General features: G+C 36.6%; 1 protein-coding gene across 2 annotated transcripts in view; it reads right to left on the bottom strand.

The window, feature by feature from the left end:
* The window catches only part of NEMF (nuclear export mediator factor), a 52,359-nt gene extending 33,775 nt beyond the window's left edge, over window positions 1-18,584 (bottom strand). For both annotated transcript variants that reach the window (XM_024768166.1, XM_024768241.1), the window contains exons 1-9: window positions 18,263-18,584; window positions 17,349-17,417; window positions 17,130-17,232; window positions 14,056-14,181; window positions 4,675-4,823; window positions 3,342-3,409; window positions 2,297-2,383; window positions 998-1,071; window positions 53-123 (exon numbers count right to left, since the gene is read on the bottom strand). In XM_024768166.1, coding sequence (XP_024623934.1) covers window positions 53-123; window positions 998-1,071; window positions 2,297-2,383; window positions 3,342-3,409; window positions 4,675-4,823; window positions 14,056-14,181; window positions 17,130-17,232; window positions 17,349-17,417; window positions 18,263-18,321 — 806 coding nt within the window. In that variant the 5' untranslated portion in view covers window positions 18,322-18,584. The remainder of the gene's footprint in view (window positions 1-52; window positions 124-997; window positions 1,072-2,296; window positions 2,384-3,341; window positions 3,410-4,674; window positions 4,824-14,055; window positions 14,182-17,129; window positions 17,233-17,348; window positions 17,418-18,262) is intronic.
* Window positions 18,585-19,844: the final 1,260 nt, after the last annotated feature.

Here is a 19,844-nt window from a genome sequence, read left to right as displayed (position 1 = left end):
AAGGAAGATTAATAAACACCCAAAGCAAATCGACCCATGCCTACATACTTACGTGAGTATGTCTTCGGTTGGTTTATCTACTTCCAGGCTTGGTTTTATTTCTCTTTTCTGAATGATATACCCCTACAAAAATCCAACATTATAACTAATTCCCATTCATAATTAACAGATTTACTTTCCTTGAATGATATTAATTTTATTAACTTACAAAATTATTCTAGTTATAAACAATCAGCATTTGTCTACTGATTGTATCATTTCTCAAAGTGATGTCTTTAAGACTCAGTAAGTACCATCAGAAAATACTGACTTATTCATATGAACAAGAAAAAAACGGAATAAAGAAAATGAAAACTAATGATTTGATAAAGTGGTGAGATTATACATGTGCATTTTGCTTTTTTCTTTCCATTTTTCAGATGTTCTGCAACTTAAAAAAGCCAAAAGCACCTTACTTCCAGCAGAAAAATCTTCGGTTCACTTTGCTGGTAGGAAATTTTAATTCATTTTAGTAACTGGGTGCAGGGTATATTTGGAGTGAATTTAGCTGTAATTAATCAGAACTTTTCCTGAACGTTTTTTGTAAGTAAAGTTATATACTTTGAATAGGGAAGAAAAACAAGATATGAGGTAACTCAGAGGATATTTAATAATTAAAAATATGTTAATCAGTAAATTTTTGGAAAGTGCTGGCAAATTAAGATGTGCTTCTCTCTCTTAAATCAACCTAAGAGGAAATACTTTCAAATTCCTCAACTTTTCAGGAGTGCCAATATTGTCTTGACCCAGTACTTTATAGAAGATTTAAGGAACAGAACAAAAATCAGAAACCAAGAGCAATTAAAAAAAACTACCCTAGAATAAGCATACTACAGGTGTTAAATTTCCAAATTACAACAAAAAGTTTACATATACTGATCCTTCAATGAACATTTAAATTCTAAACATCTAAATAAGTAAAACATCAACAATATACAATAAGTATTTGTGGCGCTACCTTTCCACTGAAGTTGGATGTTGTTTTCATATACTCTTCTGCTTTCTGAAGACAAACAAGTACTTTTTCAATATCTAATAGGGGAACAAGAAAGGAAAAAAGGAGTGCCAATCAACTGTCCATAACTATTATTAAACATCTATGTAGAAAACAGAAAGTGCTTATGAAATAATACAAGTTGTTCAAGAAAATTAAATATAGTTATTTCATGTTTATAATCAGTTTATTAAATAAGAATATATTTTGGCCAGCTTGTTGTCCCAATAGCTTTTATTGAATCCATCTTTCCCCTCATGATATGAAAGCCACTTTGTTCATATGCTAAATTGCCATATATATTTGGGCTTGTTTCTGAATTCTTTATTCTGTGTATTCCTTCTCCCAAAACTTAACTTTTAATTACTATAGCTTCATAATACATTTTAATTTATGAAAAGATTATACTCCATTATTACTATTATTTTCCAGAGTTTTCCTGAACATTTTTGTATGCTTTTTATTGCACATATCAGATTCATTTAAAAAAGGAAGTGCAATAGCAAAAATAACAATACCACCTGTCGGCATTTCGAACAGGACTGCACTAAATTCATGTATTTCAGAAACTAAATCATGCACTTAAAACATTCAATTTGTATTTTTAAATGCACAAAAAATTTTACATTTGTGCATTTGTGCATCATAAAAATGATCCCTAAACCTTAAGAAGTGATATAAATCCCAAAATATAAATATCAAGAATGACTGTTTTTTCATTTTACATGAGAATCTGCAGATAAAAATTTGTCAAAGACCAAAGCTTCCATTTTCCTTATATTTCCTCTAATTTTTTATTATCCTAATCTGGAAGTTAATTTAGGTTCCCTTAAGTAGTTACAAAAGCCTAATTCATTATAAAGTCACACCACAGCACTTACAGAATTAAAATGCATAAATAACGCTACTTCTAGACGCCCCTCAGGTTCTGAGTCTGAAGGTGAATAATTCAACTCCTTCAAGCCTTGTACAAGAGGCTGTCTCAAGTGCAGTAACCCCTTCCAAAATTTAGGGGGAGGGACGGAGAATATTCTAAAATCAGAAGGTAATAATGTAGGTCAAGAGATTAAACTGCATGTTACTACGGATAAAGCCATCACATTAGAGTAGGAAGTCAGGAATACCATATGGATAGAACACTAACAGGTCAAATGTTTTTAAGTCTAGAACTACCCACTCACTTATTACTTTTTCCAGAAATAATTTTCATAGGTTTAAAAAAATGAAATAAAAATGGGCAAAACTTGTAGCATGCACACATACCCTTACTTTCAAATTTTTCATCCACTTTGACATTGCCAGAGAATCCATTTTCTATAAGACAGTGTTCAATGAGAGCTGGTCCACAGGCTATAAAAGCAGAGGATATTCTTTGTAGTATTTTCCTATAAAAGTTCACGTTCAAAATACTAATGTATACCCCAATATAAATGATCTACTCAATAACAGTAGCCAGTGAAAATAACAATTAGTTTACCTATTTTGAAATGTTATTAGAAATGACAGTTCAAGTATTTATAAAAATTTGAGACTACAATAAAATTGTAGAAGTCAATGCAAAAGTTATAGGAATTTAATGGAATTTAGCCACGTATAAAAAGGATTAGAAACCAGGAACGAAAGGTTGGTTTAGCATCCAAAAACTGGTTGATGTAATACACCATATTAACAGAATAAAGAAACAGAAAAATCCAAACGTACAAATTTTACACATGCTGTACTAACAGATGGAAAGTTTTAAAGATAACTTTTTTAATGCATTCTAAACAGTAACTCCTGTAGTAATCAATGGTACCTGCCTTCTCATATGTCCTCCCCAGATTCCTTAGTATAGGGATAAGTGATGATTTTCTCAAGTGTAAAAGTTGATTAGATTATCTTTACCCTGGTTATCAGCGGCACCTGGCAGACCTTGGAATGCCCTGAGACTCACCGATAAAAAACAAAAAGCAAAACAAAGAAAGCCCAACCAAGCTAAGTGACTATTAAATCAAAAAGACGGACACTGAAAAAAACAAAAAAAAAAGATTTCTTAGAAAACTACAGCTGGCGCTCAAGTGCTAGATAACATAGTTTGTTTACATAACTGTATTGCTTTTAAATAAGATGTAACATAAAGGTCAAAGTTCATATGGTATAACAAATTTCTCTTTCCTTGAAAATAAACACTTATTTACTCAAAAGATCATTTTAAACTCCTTTCGTTGTTCTAATTTTCTACTAGAACTAGATTTCAATGTGTTACATATATTTCTAAGAAACCATATTATCTTACAAACACTTCATTGCTCTATATAGGATTACTCACGAAGTAATGGGTTAAGAACTCTCTTCAGTAGTTCACCCTTAGGTGCACTGGCTATTATCTCAGTCAATCTGTGAAACAAAATTGACACACCCCTTACTATCTTGTATTTAATAAACCCTACAGCCATATTCATGTTCACAGTACTTTCATATGCATCAATTTGCCTGATCTTCAAAATACCCTAAAATATAAGAGGAGTTAGTTCACTTTATAGGTTAAAAAAAAAAAAAAGATCATAAAAGTAATTTATCTAAGTTTAGTAGGTTCCTGAACAGCAGACTGTGACTTGAAACCAAGTTTTCCAAGGAACATCAATACTTTTTCAACGAAGTCATACTGCTTATCATCAGCATGCCCATATATGACATGAAAGACACATTTTTATGCAACAGTTAAATGTAGTTTGTGGAGACTGGTGATATATGGGTTTTTAAAAAAAATTTTATTGTAGTTGATTCACAATGTTGTGTTAGTTTCAGGTGTACAGCAAAGTGAATCAGTTATACATATATCAATACATATATCCACTCTTCTTTTTTTTTAGATTCTTTTCCCATATAGGCCATTACAGAGTACTGAGTAGAGTTCCCTGTGCTATACAGCACGTTCTTACTAGTTATCTATTTTATATACAGTAGTGTGTATATGTCAATCCCAATCTCCCAAGTTATCCCTCCCTGGTGATATATCTTAACACCTGAAATGGCTTTACCTAATTAAACATTTAGAAAGAACTCAAGGATGCTGTGGGCCACAGTATTCCCCCGCCAAATCAGCATCAACCTCACCTGCAAACTTGTTAGAAATGTAAATTCCTGGGATCTACACCAGATCTACTTAAAACCTGGTGGGGGCAGGGGGATCTATATTTTACCAAGCCCTCTAGGTGATTCTGATGCATTCTAAACTTTGAAAACCACTGCTGTAACCTATTAGCAAAGCCTTAGAGCCAGAAGAGTACTGTTATAGTCAGCACCTTATCCCATCATACTCCTATTTTTTAGCTAAACCAGAATTCCTATCTCCTTTTGCGCTCTGCCAAGATATCCATTTGTCTTCTCACAGAACAGCTAATAAATTCCCCCACTTTACCAAGAAATCATAAACATCTGAAATAACACCAAACTTAGATTAAAAAAAGTACATTTGCTACTCCCAAATAAGGCTTAATTGCTTACGTTTAAGCGCACACTTATGTAGTTCAAGCAGCCCAAATTTATTTTATGCAAGTAAACAAAGTATTTTCTTATGTGACAGTTCTTTCATATTCTGACATATGATCTATTTTACTATGTAATACAATATGAAATGAGTTAATAAACAAACATTTTACCTTTCCAAGGTAAGCAAAGGTTCGGCAGCTCTAGCATGATCAACTGGATAGTGTTCACGAACAGCAAATTTAACATCATCTGACTCATCAGTTCGAAATCTTAGGATATTTAAAATTAGGTACTCATAATCTGTAAGAACAATGTTCCCCTGTAATAGAATAAAATATAATTTAATGCTTTTCCCAAATCATTCTTAAATCTTCTTAAAAATTGAGAAAGAAAATGTAGTCTCTTAAAAACCCAATCAAGGCTATAGAAATGAGTTACAAACACAAAGCATTTGAGTTGCATCTGAACAGTGCTCCTTGCACTTGCCCAGCACAGACTATGAAATAAAATAAATCTAAACACCCCAAGTTTGAAACATAATGAAGGAATCAAGAGCAACTTTAAACTCACTGTCTGGTGGTTCTGCAGAGGTCACTATTAGAAGCAGAATAATCAATCAACACCTTGATGACCACCAACTGAACTTAATGTTGCACTTGGTTGAGGCAAATCTACAAACACTGTGGCTTATTAAGAAAAACAACATATATTTCAGAAGCCAAACACAGAGCTATTTATAATTTCACCTGCAATTTGTCTTTGAATAGCAATTAGTTATATGGAAAAATCAATAAAGGCCGTTATACCCTTTGACCAAGGAATTCCACACTTGGTTATGTGGCCTAGTGTAATACCTCAATAAAACCAGAAGCTACATGCTTAAACTGCATCTTACTTACAATAGAAAAAAACTGCAAACAGCCTAAATGTAAAAATTGGAGATATTGATAAATAAATTATACCAATATGACAAAATATTTAAAAGCTGTTAACTTAAGAAGATTATGTAGGACTTACCTGGTGGTGCAGTGGTTAAGAATCTGCCTGCCAATACAGGGGACACAGGTTCGAGCCCTGGTCCGGGAAGATCCCACATGCCGCGAAGCAACTAAGCCCATGTGCCACAACTACACAACTAGAGCCCGCGCGCCTAGAGCCTGTGCTCCGCAACAAGAGAAGCCACCAGAATTGAGAAGCCCGCACACCGCAAGGAAGAGTAGCCCCTGCTCGATGCAACTAGAGAAAGCCTGTGCACAGCAACGAAGACCCAACACAACCAAAAATAAATAAATAAATAAAATTGATTCTTTGAAAAAAGACTATGTAAAAAAAGCAGGAAAATGTTTATAATGTTAAGTAAAAAATAGGAAGACCAAAAAATCCTGTATTCTGGGAAGTATAAGGCAAATGTATCCTGGGAAGTGGAAGGCAAACACAGGAAAAATTAAAATACTTATTAAAGAGTGAGGATTAAAAAGTCTTTTTAAAACTTAATATTGTTACATAATCTTTTCAATAAAAACCAGGGGAGAAACCTAATGAAAATAAAACTGCCCAAAAAACACAAACTTCCAAATTTATTATAGACAGTGAAGGTTGTTGTATAATTAAAATACAAAGAAGCATCCATGAAAATAAATGGTCACATGTGCCTTAGCAAGTACTTAGAAGGTGGTCCCAGAAGACGGTGGGAACAGCCCCAATCTCATGAGGAATAACAGGTTGCAAGATAATGTTCACTAGATGGGGCCACCATTCACCTTGATCACAAATATACAGGCATACCTTGACGTTATTGCAGGTTTGGTTCCAGACCACCGAAATAAAGCAAATATTTCAATAAAGCAAGTCACACGAATTTTTTGGTTTCCCAGTGCATATAAAAGTTATGCTTACACTATATTGTAATGTTTAATAATATAATGTAAAATATAATGTATCGTAACACAATGTATAATATAGTGTATAAAGATAATAATATACTTTAAAAAACAAGGTACGTAATTAATTTAAAAATACTTTATTGTTAAGAACTGCTAACCATCATCTGAGCTTTCAATGAGTTGTTCGTAGTAACATTAAAAATCACTGATCACAGATAACCATAAAAATACAATAGTAATGAAAAAGTTTCAAATATTGTGAGAATTTTAATAATGTGACAGAGACATAAAGTGAGCAAATGCTGTTGGAAAAATGGCACTGACAGCAAAAAATTACTTGATGCAGGACTGCCACAAACCTTCAATTTGTAAAAAACGCAGTATATGAGAAGCATAAAGCAAAGCTCAGTAAAATGAGGAATGCCTGTAGATAACCTGAAGTTAGTAGGTGTTGAAAGAGTAGGACCTACTGCTTAAGGTTCTAACTTCAAAGAAATCATGCATTTAGAAATTTAAACATTTAACTTAAAGAACAGAAATGTTAACTGGAGAAGGAAAGTAGGAGACTTGGATAGAAGTCCATATAGTGTCTGATTGGTTCATAAAGGTGTGACTTGAAAAACAGACCTGGCCATAGGACCTGGCACATAGAAAGTGCTCAATAAATGTTTGTTGAATCAAACTGTTCAGTTATCAAGGACATCTGGAAGATTCCAGTAAGGCAGTTACTTCCGTCAGAGGGCTTTCTTTAAACCAAGGTTTCCCAAAAGTATTCTGTTAAGATGGTTTCCACTACTCCCATTAAAAAGAAAAAAATTCTGTGATCTAATAAGTTTTGGAAATTCTATGTAACATATCCTTCCCTAGGGGATGTACACATCACACGATCATATTAAAGGCACTGGTAAGTCCTAGAGTTAAAAAAAAATATTTACCTTATTTATTCTCAAGGTTCTTCAAATTTTTATGACCAGGAGAACCATTTTTCTAGGCTATTATCATATGGAAGTGGTGTCGAGGAACGTACTTGGGGAAATACTGCACTTGTCTCTGATGTACTCAATAATCCATTTTCTAATTTTACTTTCTCCAGAGTCTTTCTTACTGGAACCTTCTTTTCACAAATTAATAAACTGACTTTAAGTGAGTCTGAATAGTAACAGCCTCTTTACCCAAGGTCTGATCAACTCTAGATAAACCATACATCAAAATTCCAGACATGAAGGCTAGAAGCTCAGACCCTGGTATAGAGAGAGGAGAGAGCAATCTTCAAGATCTACTGTAAGAATCAACTAACATACTTCTCTTAAATACCACAGTGAGTACTGAAAATTCCTAAGCATATACTCTCATATATAAATCCTGAATATCTATTCCAAACTCATCACTAAGTGGACCTCTGGAACCTAGACAGTACACATGCCAATTGAGCAGAGCCTTCAAAACAGAAATACCCTAAATGCAAGGGGGTATCCTGGATTGAATCCTGGAACAGAAAAAAGAACATGAGTAGAAAAACTGGTGAAACCCAAATAAAGTCTGTAGTTTGATTAGCAGTAATGTACCAATGTGAATTTCTCAGTTTTGACAAATGTACCATGGTTATATAAGATGTTAACATTAAGAGAAACTAAGTGAAGGGTATACCAGAATTTTCTTTATTATCTTTGCAACTTTTCTACAAATCTAGTATTACTATAAAATAAAAAAATTATTTAAATTTTTAAATGATAATAAAGACTTTTATTCTGTGGAAAGAACTTTTACTTCATTAAGTGCTAAGTTTAAATTGAAAAAGGAAAAAAAGAAAAAAAAGGGAAGGCCTATGTCTGATATATAACTTAAACTTCACATTGAGTTAAACCTAAGGCAGCCTGCAATTAGTTACATTCTAGAGATTTCTGCCCCCCCCAATGAAAAAAACCTTCTCTTGTTTTTTAATTGGGGTGGGCGGGAGTGGGGGAAAGGGATCATAAATAGGACACCAAACATAACAGTGGTTACTTTGGGATGAGGAACTGGTTAGGCCAGGGATGATAAGACCTTCAATTTTAATTCTACAAACTTTTCTATATACTGAGAATGTATTTGTGTACTACTTGTATAAACATTTTTAATTTAAATGGTAGTCTAGATAATTCTAACTATTGTCCTACTGAGAAAAAGAAAAACTGGACAAGATACAAAGCAAGTCTCTTACGAAACAAAAAATGCAAACAGGCAGTAAACATTTATAGGATCAAAATCTAGGAGAGGAAAACTCAGAAAGGTGAGCTCCACACTTAGAGCTCCTTCTTCCCTAGGATCATTTATCTAACAGTTAAGAATCAGCTGACAGGCTGGGAAGCTGAGCGTGAATTTTGACAGGCTCACAGGACAACTAAGGAGAATAAAAATTTGAGTTCAGGGTCCAAGTGAAAGGGGTAGGGGCTAAGGGGATTTATCCCTGATAAGTTCAGCTATGAATACTGACCCTAAAAGGCTGCGTCCCAGGAGGAGTGAACCAGAAATTTTCCAGCTTTCCCACACCCAGCTCCTAATCAATTCAATTCTTGATTGGAGTAACGTAATATGGGATTACTTGTGTTCTTAGCTACCTGTCTAAAGCAAATATCCTCTCTAAAGGAAGATAACATCATTCCAGGTCTCACGATTTATCTATTACTTTTCCTACTCAATGCCTGGCACACAATAAAGTAACCAGGCATGGGAGGAGACAAGACAATGTAATTATAGTTAAAAAAATAACAGACTATAAAACAGACATCAGAGGAATAAGATAATAGAGGAATTACAAATGATTCCAAATGATTCTTGTCTGATAGCAATAAAATTAGTGGAAGATAGATCAAAAGAAAATATGACTGAGTTTTCCCATACTGATGAAAAACACCAACTCACAGATTCTAGAAGCACTGTGAACCCCAGAAGGTAATTACAAAGGAAAATCAACTAGACATATCATAGCAAACTACTGAAAATCAAAGACAAAGAGAAAAAAATTTAAAGCACCCAGATAAAAAGGAGAGATTACCTTCAAAGGAGCAACAGTATGACTGACACTGGTTTCAACAGAAACAGTGGTCACCAGAAAACAGTATACTATTTTTATAACTGCCAAAAAGTTATTCAACTAATTAATGAGAGAACTAGATGACAAAACTGGTTCTAAGAGAAATGAAGTAAGTGAACTACTTAGAGTGGGTGAGAAAAGAATGATTATGTAAGATTGCCAATTTAGGGCAATAAAACTGCAACCTCTGGGGCTATCTTTTCTCTGGACAGAGATAATTTGAATCTCTACTAGATGAAATTAATTTTCATTGCTATCAGGCAAGAATTATTTGCATTGCTATCAGTTTTCTATAGGTTAAAGTCCACCATTAACGAGTTGTAAAAGAGCCTAATCAAGAGTAAACAGCAGGGTCTTCCCTGGTGGCACAGTGGTTAAGAATCCGCCTGCCAATTCAGGGGACATGGATTCGATCCCTGGTCCAGGAAGATTCAACATGACGTGGAGCAAGTAAGCCTGTGAGCCACAACTACTGAGTCCGCGTGCTGCAACTACTGAAGCCCTCACGCCTAGACCCCGCGCTCCGCAACAAGAGGAGCCATCACAATGAGAAGCCCGCCCACCACAAGGAACAGCAGTCCCCGCCTGCTGCAACTAGAGAAAAAAAACCCAAAAAAACACATCCCTAGAATCCCCAGGAGTGTCGGCTAGACAACACCTGGCAGGATACTAAAATGACATTTTGTCCTTTTTGTCTCTTTTCAAATTTTGGATAATTTTTAACAGTCTCCTCTCATGATTACAACATCTCAAATTATTTTTGATTACACATGTACACAGAAAAAGCTACTTTGTTTCTTGGACTGATTTATTTACGCAAGTGCTGCAAGAAATGTTAACTAACATATGTATAAACTATAGACAGCAAATCTAGAGCCACATGGTATCAAGCAGTTACTGAAGCCTTCATAATCACTGCTGCCTGAAGAATTCATAAGAAATTTGGAATTATATCTTCAATAGCCTCTATTATTCCAGAGACTTAAAAATTATTATTTGCTTCTAACTCAAAGCTATGGAAACCAAAAAAAGAAAAGAAAAAATCACTACTGGTTTTGTCTGTGGTGCACCTATAAATGTGAGTAAATTCTTCTCTACGAGAAGTCACACAAATCTACAAGAAGTGACCTTCCTTACTTCCTGCAGGCTAGGATCCTATATGCCACAGATAAGGTACAAGACTAGGTTCTCAGGAGGGCTTTGTGGACACTGGCTTTACATATGAAGTATAACCTTTTTTCCTTAATGGTGAGCTTTTCACATCTAACTGAATGAGATTTATTCTCAAATGTGACACTCTAGGTTTGACCTTGGCTACACAATCAATTTGCCTAATTGTAACCTGGTAAAAAGGACAAATTCTTATTGAACCTATGTAAATAGACACATTGTCTTGAGCAGTAAAACAATCTCAGTAAAAGGCAAGTGTTCCTAAATTCTAAGAGACCAAAGAGAGCAAACTACCATTTAAAGAATGTATCACTCCAACTAGCACTAGTATAGTTACTAAGTTACACGTCAGAAGGGCTTTATCATATAACTATCATAAAAATAATATCAACAACATTCTGAAAAAAATAACCACAATCAGATTCTCCCCAGTTTATTCAGCCCTGTGTAATCAATTCTGATTGTCCTAGATCATAGGTTAACACTCTATTTTCATGAAGGCATCTGCTTCTAGACTAAAAAGAATCTTAAAAATCCTAACTTGGCATCCCTGATACAGTCTAGCATCTGTCCAAGCAATATTAGCTCAGAAAATATGAGTCTATTATTTAAGAGCAGGGGTCAGCAAACTTTTCCCATAAAAGGCAAGATAATAAATATTTTAGGGTTTGTGGGCCACATATGGTTTCTGTTGCATATTCTTCTTTCTTTTTAAAGAGCTCTTTTCAAATGTATTGTAAAAACCATTCTTAAACTCACAGGCTTTACAAAAAGGGGCCACAGGCTGTAGTTTATCAACTCCTATTTAAGACTATCTGGTATGTCCTTTTCACCAAGGTTCTGAGACTGCCTTCTTTGTTAAAGACCCGATTTATAATGACAAAATTATGGAGATGGAACAAATTAGTAGTTGCCAGGGTGCAGGGATGAGAGGAAGAGGGGTGGGTGTTACTACAAAGCGGTACCACAAGGAAGATCTCTGTGGTAATGGAAGATTTCTGTATCTTGATTGCAGTGGTGGTTACTTGAATCTACAAACATGGTGAAATGCATTGAATTATATGCATACATTGTACCAATATTGATTTCTTGATTTTGTTATTGTAATATAATTATGTAACATGTAACAACTGAGGGGAACTGGGTGAAGGGTACACCAGACCTCTCTGTTCTATCTTAGCAACTTCCTGTGAATCTATAATCATTTCAAAACAAAAAAGGTTTTAAAAAGGTTATCATACAAATTTTTTTTTTAATTGACCACTACCTGAGACCACATACAAAAATCAATTCCAGGAGAGCAGCCACTGCAGCTGTAGCTGCTGCTGCCTGCAGGGGAGGGGGGGGGCAGAAAGATGGGTGAAGGAATTAGAGGCAAAGAGAAGTGCACAGACAATTAAAGACAAGTGCAAGGATCAGCAGGTGGTCTCACTGTCCCGGTCCCACATCCAGGTAAATAACTAATACAAGTATGTCCACTTCTAATAGTTCACTGAAGTGCACACTTATAACGTATGTGCCGTATATCTAACAAAACCCTTAAAATGATTAAAAGCATGTGGTAAAAAACACTGATAAGAAAGAAGAAAAAACAAACAGCTCAATATTATTTTTTAAAATTACACATTCTATTATTCGGGTCTCCCTTAATTATTTAACCAATCTCTTATTCATAGAAATTTAGCTTTGAATAATGGAGTCGCTTGGAGTCTAGCTAGAATTGAAAAATTCCACACATGAGGAACAACTAGGGACCGATTTCCACTTAAAAGCTGTGATAAGTCCAGCCCAAGTGACTCATGCAAGAAATAAATGGGAACATTTAAGAGATGACAGTCACAGAGAAATGGAGAAAAAGCAAAAAACAACAAACAACAAAAAAACAAAGACATTTAGCTTCTTTCCAAGTTTTAACTATTATAAACACTATAAAGACTATCCTTGGTATGGTCCTTCCTGAGCACTTGCCTCAAACGTTTCTTATGATAAATTGCTAGAAGTGGAATTCCTGCGTCAAAGGTTATGCACATAAACTTTAAAAATCATGTTATATACTGTCCAACAATCTTCCAAAAATAATGTTCTAATCTACCCTTGCGGGCTTCCCTGGTGACGCAGTGGTTGAGAGTCCGCCTGCCGATGCAGGGGACACGGGTTCGTGCCCCGGTCCGGGAAGATCCCACACGCCGCGGAGCGGCTGGGCCCGTGAGCCATGGCCGCTGAGCCTGCGCGTCCGGAGTCTGTGCTCCGCAACAGGAGAGGCCACAACAGTGAGAGGTCCACGTACCGCAAAAAAGAAAAAGTAATAATCTACCCTTGCTCCCGTACATTCTTTTTCAAATTCTCTCCCTTATTTTTTTTTTTTTTTTGGCCACGCTGCACAGCTTGCAGTATCTCGGTTCCCTGACCGAGGACTGAACCCAGGTCACGGCAGTGAAAGCCCAGAATCCTAACCACTAGGTCACCAGGGAACTCCCTGTACATTCTTTTTTTCCTTTTCTTTTCTTTTCTTTTTTTTTGCGGTACGTATTAGGATTATGAGCATTTTATTTACCACACAAGTTAAAATATTTTTCCCCAGTTTTTCACTTTTGATATATGTATCAACAGTTCATGGTGTTTTCTGCCTTACACAGCTTTAAAATTAAGCAGTCATATCTATCAATATTTGTTTTCACTGTTAGGCTTAAGTCTTTTTCATCCCAAATTCATATATCTTAATCCATATTTTCACCTAGTACTTCTATGGTTTCGCTCTTTATATTTAAATTTTTGATGCAAATGGAATTTATTTTGCTGTAGGTAGCTCATGAAACATTTCCCAGATAGAACAGGTAACTAAATGGAAGGATTAAGAGGCAAGAAGAATGGTGAGGCCATCAGTAGTCTTCCTCTTACGACTGATGACACTGAAAACACGGCAACGTCCCTGAGTCTCAACTGCGGTCTTATTTATGACAAAACTATTTGACAATTTGCTGGTTGTACCACTCTAGTCCTGAAATATAAAGTAGTAGATAATTTCTTCAGTTCTCAGATCTTCCTCTCCTACATTCAAATGCTATTTTATTATTGTTTTTGTTTTTTTTCTGGCCATGCCACATGGCATACAGGATCTTAGTTCCCAGACCAGGGATTAAACCTGCACCCCCTGCAGTGGAAGCACAGAGTCTTAACCACTGGACCACCAGGGAAGTCCCTCAAATGCTATTTTAAATGGCTACAGTCTGCCTAAATTCTGGCCTCCAGATAAAAAGGAAGATTAATGGAAAATTACATTTTACTCGTGTTGCACTTTATTATCCTAGTGTATCAATGGCCTTTGAGAAGAAAAAAATGTTCCCTGCCCATGTCTGACAGCACTATTACATGAATAATTAACAATATAATAATTCTCCTCACCCCATCCCCCAAATTTAACTTACCCTGTCATAGAGCTCAATGATTAAGTGATAAGCAGCTTCGTCACTTCCAAATTGAAAATCCACAATTCTATCCACACCAAGCTGTTTTGCACTGACTAATCTCCGACTCTTCAAATGTTTTCGGCACTAGCAAGAAAGAGAAGAAAAAAGGCATTTATATAGTAAAAGTGAATTCCTAATCATTCAGTATTGGTTTATAATTAAGTTTCTTCTTTTCATTTCCATCAAGAATAACATCTTAAGACTAACAGATAAAACAGTATAGTCAAAATTAAAACTTACAGAGTCATAATCAGAGGAAACACATTTTATTTCAGACAACTCTGACTGCTAACTCTGAAACAGTATTTTATATCCAATTTTTAAGTAGACAATAAGAGACCTATAGCGAAGTTTACGTTGTTGCTTTATACCACTGCTAAATAAATCCGTTCTTATTCTGAGGACCTCACACGAAGCTGTATCTTTTTTTTAAGCCTCTTTCTACTGAAATTTTTTAAGTATCCCAAATTTCCTTTCGTGTGTTTGTGTTCAAGATTAACTAGTGGTTTCCACTAATCTTTCACTTCAAATACAAATTCTGAACCAGGAGCTTAATGGAATTCTATAAATTAGTCCTCCAACTTACAACCAACTACCCTCTATTCCCACAAACTTTATTAATAAAACCCAAACAGAATTTTTCTGGTACTATCTCCAGGCTTTTGAACAACCTAGCTCAAATCCAAATGTAGTAACTCCTATCCTTTATCAAATCCCATTCTTCTTATCCCTAGTCATAATGTTCTTGTTCTTATAAACAATTAAAATAAAATTAACATGTTAAACCCAAAGACAATTTACTTGGTAAATACCTACTGTTTTATATTATATGTACAAATATTTAAGTATGACATGGACCAAAAACAAGACTACTCTGTAGCTCCTAAAAAAAATTTTTACAATTGTTTCTAGATTTGAATTTGAAAGATCCCTTAGTCAAGACCAGAAAGAAAGAATGCTTTCTTTTCTTCAAGCCTCAAATCCAAAACAAATTTTACAGAGAATTTAAACTAAAACCATCTTAAAAAAAAGGAGAAGAAGAATATACAGGGTCATTCTTCAAATTAATGCCAAGTTTTTCATAACTAAGAAGAGTTCTTCTCCAGATCTACAGTTCAAATTGACTAAAATTCTCATTTTATGTATTCAGGCAGAATTATATACTCACATATATTCAGGCAGATGTAAGACTTTTCGACCTTCATAGAATAATCTCTCCCTCCTAATTTCAATAGTTCTCATTTAAAAGTGGCCTATATTAATTTTGATTTAAACAGTGACCTACATTCAGGGCTGCCTTTAAATCTCCAGGTTAAAATCATAATCAATTCCCCCAGTAATATTTTGAGAAAAATAAAGTTAAAATGAAGATAAAAGGCATCCTTGAATGGAACAGAAGTCCACACCACGGAATGGTGAAAAAGGGAAAATTATCATGAGTATAGATGGACGTATAATACATATGCAAAACTTGTTTTTTCTTTATTTCCCTACTAGCAGCTTGGTGAAAACAAGCTTCTGTCAGTGCCACAAAGCTACAGCTGGCATCCCCAAATGTGAGAATTAGGAACAATCACTGTGATTTACCACATACTAAACATCACCCTGCCTGTGACATACAACAGTAGCAGCTCTTTTAGTTATTTATAAAGTACTTAACATTGTCTGCTCCACTGAAGAGAATTTTTATACACATTTAGATTTACATGTACACCTAACTCATTAAATTCTAAGTTTTTTTTTTTTTGAGTGTCTGACCTCCTATTGATGTAGCCTCGTTTGGGGATGTTTATACAGTCCCAGTATCATATATCTTATTATCTGTTATATCATATGTAAAACTGAAACAATATTAGTTCTTCATATCCAAGTTATTAAACAACTTAAATGAAGTATGCATTATTCTTTGAAAAGTATATACAAATATAAAGTGTCATTATTATTAAGGACAATCCCCAAAATAGAACCATTTGGGGTTACTATTAAGTAAATTAAACTTTTAAGAATTTGATAATTTTGTGACAGGCCTTGTGATTTGGGAAACACTTACCTAACGTGTAATCCAAAACAGATTCTAAGTTGCTGGGGATAAGGATCTTCTCTGTAAAGCCTCTAATGAAATAACACAATGCCAAAACAAATAAATTTCTGAAGGAAAGTGAGGAGGAGAGGAAGAAGGAAATTAATACATATGGAGCCCTATTATGTGTCAGGCATTGTGTTACGTGCTTTACATGTAACTTCAATTAATCCTCACCAATAACCCCATGAGGGAGGCATTATCTACATTTCACATTTAAAGAAACAAGTTCCAAGAGATTAAGTAAAATTTCCAGGTTATAAAATTATTCAGCAGCAAAACCATTAATTCAAAGTTAGGTATATCTGACTCTAATGTCTTTCCTCTGCATCATGAGCTTTTCAGTATATCTCGTGTCAATAAGCGAAAGGGTAATACATCCACAAATGTGGGATCTCAGTTTTAATAGTAAAAACAAAAAGAGAAGTGAAAAGTAAAAAGATATGGTTGGTAGCATACCAATGTCACTGAGTATTCCAACAAAATACAGATTGGTAGCTGAAAAGTGAGCTGTGGAAGACAAGGCTAGGGAAGGAGGGAGGAGGGCAGATTACGGAAAGCCAAGAATGCTGGGGTACAGGATATGGATTCAGCAATTAGAGAATCATAAAAGGTGGGAAAACTAATGAAAATGATGCTTTAGAAAAACCAATGTCGGTCTAATACAGAATTGTTTTGATAGTGAGAAGAGTATTAGAGTTAAATGGCTATAATGTCCAGCATTATAAAAGCCTGAGTTAGAACGGTAACTGTGGGAACATAAAGATGTGGTGCACAAAGTGGCGTGAAGGGTAAAAGGGAGAAGTTAATAAACATCTCCTTTATTCAACCAGTATCTATCAACTACTCTATTTTATTTATAACAGTGAAGAAAAACCCATTTATAATTTCAATTGTTAGTGACCAATCTCAGGGCCTTAAAATTTAGCTTCAAGTATAACTTAAAACTTACCTTCATGGCAAAACTAGACGGCATCATATTCTTAGGCCATTCAAATTCTGTCGTGTGAATTCGTATGCCAGATTCAAGTAAAAGTGTAGCTTTAAAGTCTGGTCTGTAAAAGAAAAAAGTCAAAAAATTTTTAGGGCAGCATTAACTCAGGTTAAAAAAAACAAACAAGCTCATATTTAATTATACAAAAGATAAAACAAGCCTATAAAATGCTCTTACTTTTGAAGACGAATAAGATACGTCTTATTATCCACATCGTAAACATTGTTTACTCTCATTCCTAGCAAGCTGCAAAGAGAAAGGAAACATGTAACAAATCATACTACCATTTGAAACATAAAACTTCACACAATTTAAAGCTGTAGGCGAAAGCAGAGACGGCGAAAGGGGGGATCTTTGACTCTAAAGATGCAGGAGTCAACCAGTGTGCAGTCTGAAGGCCATCAGACATTGAGCCCAAACCTTGAGTGTAACTATTTAAGAACGAAAGTAGTCTATCAGCTCTAGGAACACTATACAATGCCTTGAGTCTTTTAAGTGATCCAATATATATTTTAGCAAATACAATAAAATCTAACCCACTTAATCATAAAAGAAAATATGTAAACGAGGCCCTGAGAAATATGACAAAGCTCACACAGCTGAATAATAGAAAGGAGATTAGAATGCAGACCTCAGGCCAAATCTGTTAACTCCGGCTAAAAAGGCGATGCTGCCTTTCTTTGCGGTGAGGAGGAGCGTCTAACAAACCAAGCCTCTGGTCTGGAAACCTCTGAAGCAAATGACTACACTGGCGTCCTCCACCTGGCGTCTCGTCTTTTACTAAACGTTTGCTGCCAGACCCGGGCGACTCACGCCGACAGGCCGAGAGCCCCGCCAAAGCCGGACGCAAGACCTGGTGAGACTAGCAGCCCACGAGAGCGGGGAGTGGGGCACGCGACCGCCGGGGTCCCCCCGGTATCCTGAGGGCCACGGAAAGATGTCACGCGCTCGCCCACTCAGGCCTAGCCAGGTCCACAGAAGAACAGGACCAGGCGGACCCAGGGGAAACATAAGGCCGTTCTTGTTTCCACGGTGGGGCCATGCTGCCTCCTGCACCACCCGCACGAGCCTGGTCACCCGTCATACAGTACCGGGCATTCAGCTCCGCGAGTACCGCGCGGAGGTCAACGGTGCTGAAACGGGTTTTCATGGCGAGGCTTGAGGGTCTCTACCGCAGTTTCCTCCACTGCTGGCCTGACTCAACGCTGCTACTCTTATGCGCAGGCGCACTTGGCGGATCTACGGCCGCGCAGAAGACCCAATATTCCTTGAAGCGAACTGCTTTTCGTCACTTCTGTGCAGCGTTCGGCTGTCAAGTCCGTCGTCAGCTCCGTTTTCGTTGTACCAAAACAATTCGAAATAGATCCAAACTATTTTCTTGAAACTTCATTCCTTCCTGGAAAGCTTACGGACTAGGCCGGTTACTCTGCTCCCTTGCGTTTCGGGACTCAAGCCAGCCTCCACAGTGACCCCTGCGGGTCAAGACAATTTACAAGAAGCGCACTGGGAGGATTTCCCCAGGTGGGACTCTGCGTACTGGAGCAACGACCCCTTTCCCTGACGTGCACAGTGTTGAAATTTAACGAAGTGGACTATTTCATACACCCTACAGTTACCCTCAATGATCAAAGCAAATGAACCCTCAAAAAGGAGTTCCTATTCTGATGTCTTGCTCTCCGAAGAGCATTTTGTGGTGTATTGTGGGATTCTCATCGAATCTAGGTACTGGGATCCCCTGGGCTCAGCATAGTACCTGGCATACAATAGGGGCTCCATTAATGCTTGGCAACCTGAATATTCAATTGTTTCGCTAGGTAATGGTGAAGTAAGATTAAAAATAAAAATAAGACAATATTGCCCCGCCAAAGGAATTCACGATGCAGTGGGAAATCAGTCGTGCAAGAATGTAAACATAGTACTTTTTGTTGTGATATATACGTGGGAAGAAAGCCTATTTTAAGATAAGAACTCAAAAGAGACGGGGTCTCGCTATGTTGCCCAGGCTGAAGTGCAGTGGCTATTCACAGGCGCGATCCCACTACTGATCAGCACGGGAGTTTTGACCTGCTCCGTTTCCGACCTGGGCCGGTTCACCTCTCCTTAGGCAACCTGGTGGTCCCCCACTCCCGGGAGGTCACCATATTGATGCCGAACTTAGTGCGGGCACCCGATCGGCATAGCGCACTACAGCCCAGAACTCCTGGGCTCAAGCGATCCTCCTGCCTCAGCCTCCCAAGTAGCTGGGACTACAGGCGCGCGCCACCGCGCCCGGCAAGGAATCTGGACGTAGGAGGATTCTAGAGCCTATGGGCTACAAGTAGTGGCAAGCAGAATTCCCACCAGCAGATGGCGACTCTAAGTAAAAAGAGCTCGGTTGACATTTCAGAAGAAACAGAATTGTAGACGCTAAGGGGACTGTAGCAGGTACAGCGCAGAATTAATGCGACATATGGCACAGAAAATCATGCAGAATAGCTCAAAACATGGAATAAACCATTTGGAGGGTTTAGGGAAGACTGAGAACCAAGTCGACTGTAGTGCAAACAGTAAAAGCGAGAGGTTTAACTGTACATAAACAATGCTAAGGTTCTTATGTTGGCTCTGAAGGCATTACCCAAATAATGCCTAAATATTTTGCATAAAAGCAACCCATGTATAAACTCCACATTGAGA

This window comes from Neophocaena asiaeorientalis, unplaced genomic scaffold (assembly GCF_003031525.2).
Source record: "Neophocaena asiaeorientalis asiaeorientalis breed wild unplaced genomic scaffold, Neophocaena_asiaeorientalis_V1.1 scaffold233, whole genome shotgun sequence".
Lineage (NCBI taxonomy): Eukaryota > Metazoa > Chordata > Mammalia > Artiodactyla > Phocoenidae > Neophocaena > Neophocaena asiaeorientalis.
Note: the sequence above shows the minus strand (reverse complement) of the source record. Positions and strands in the feature narration are given on the sequence as shown.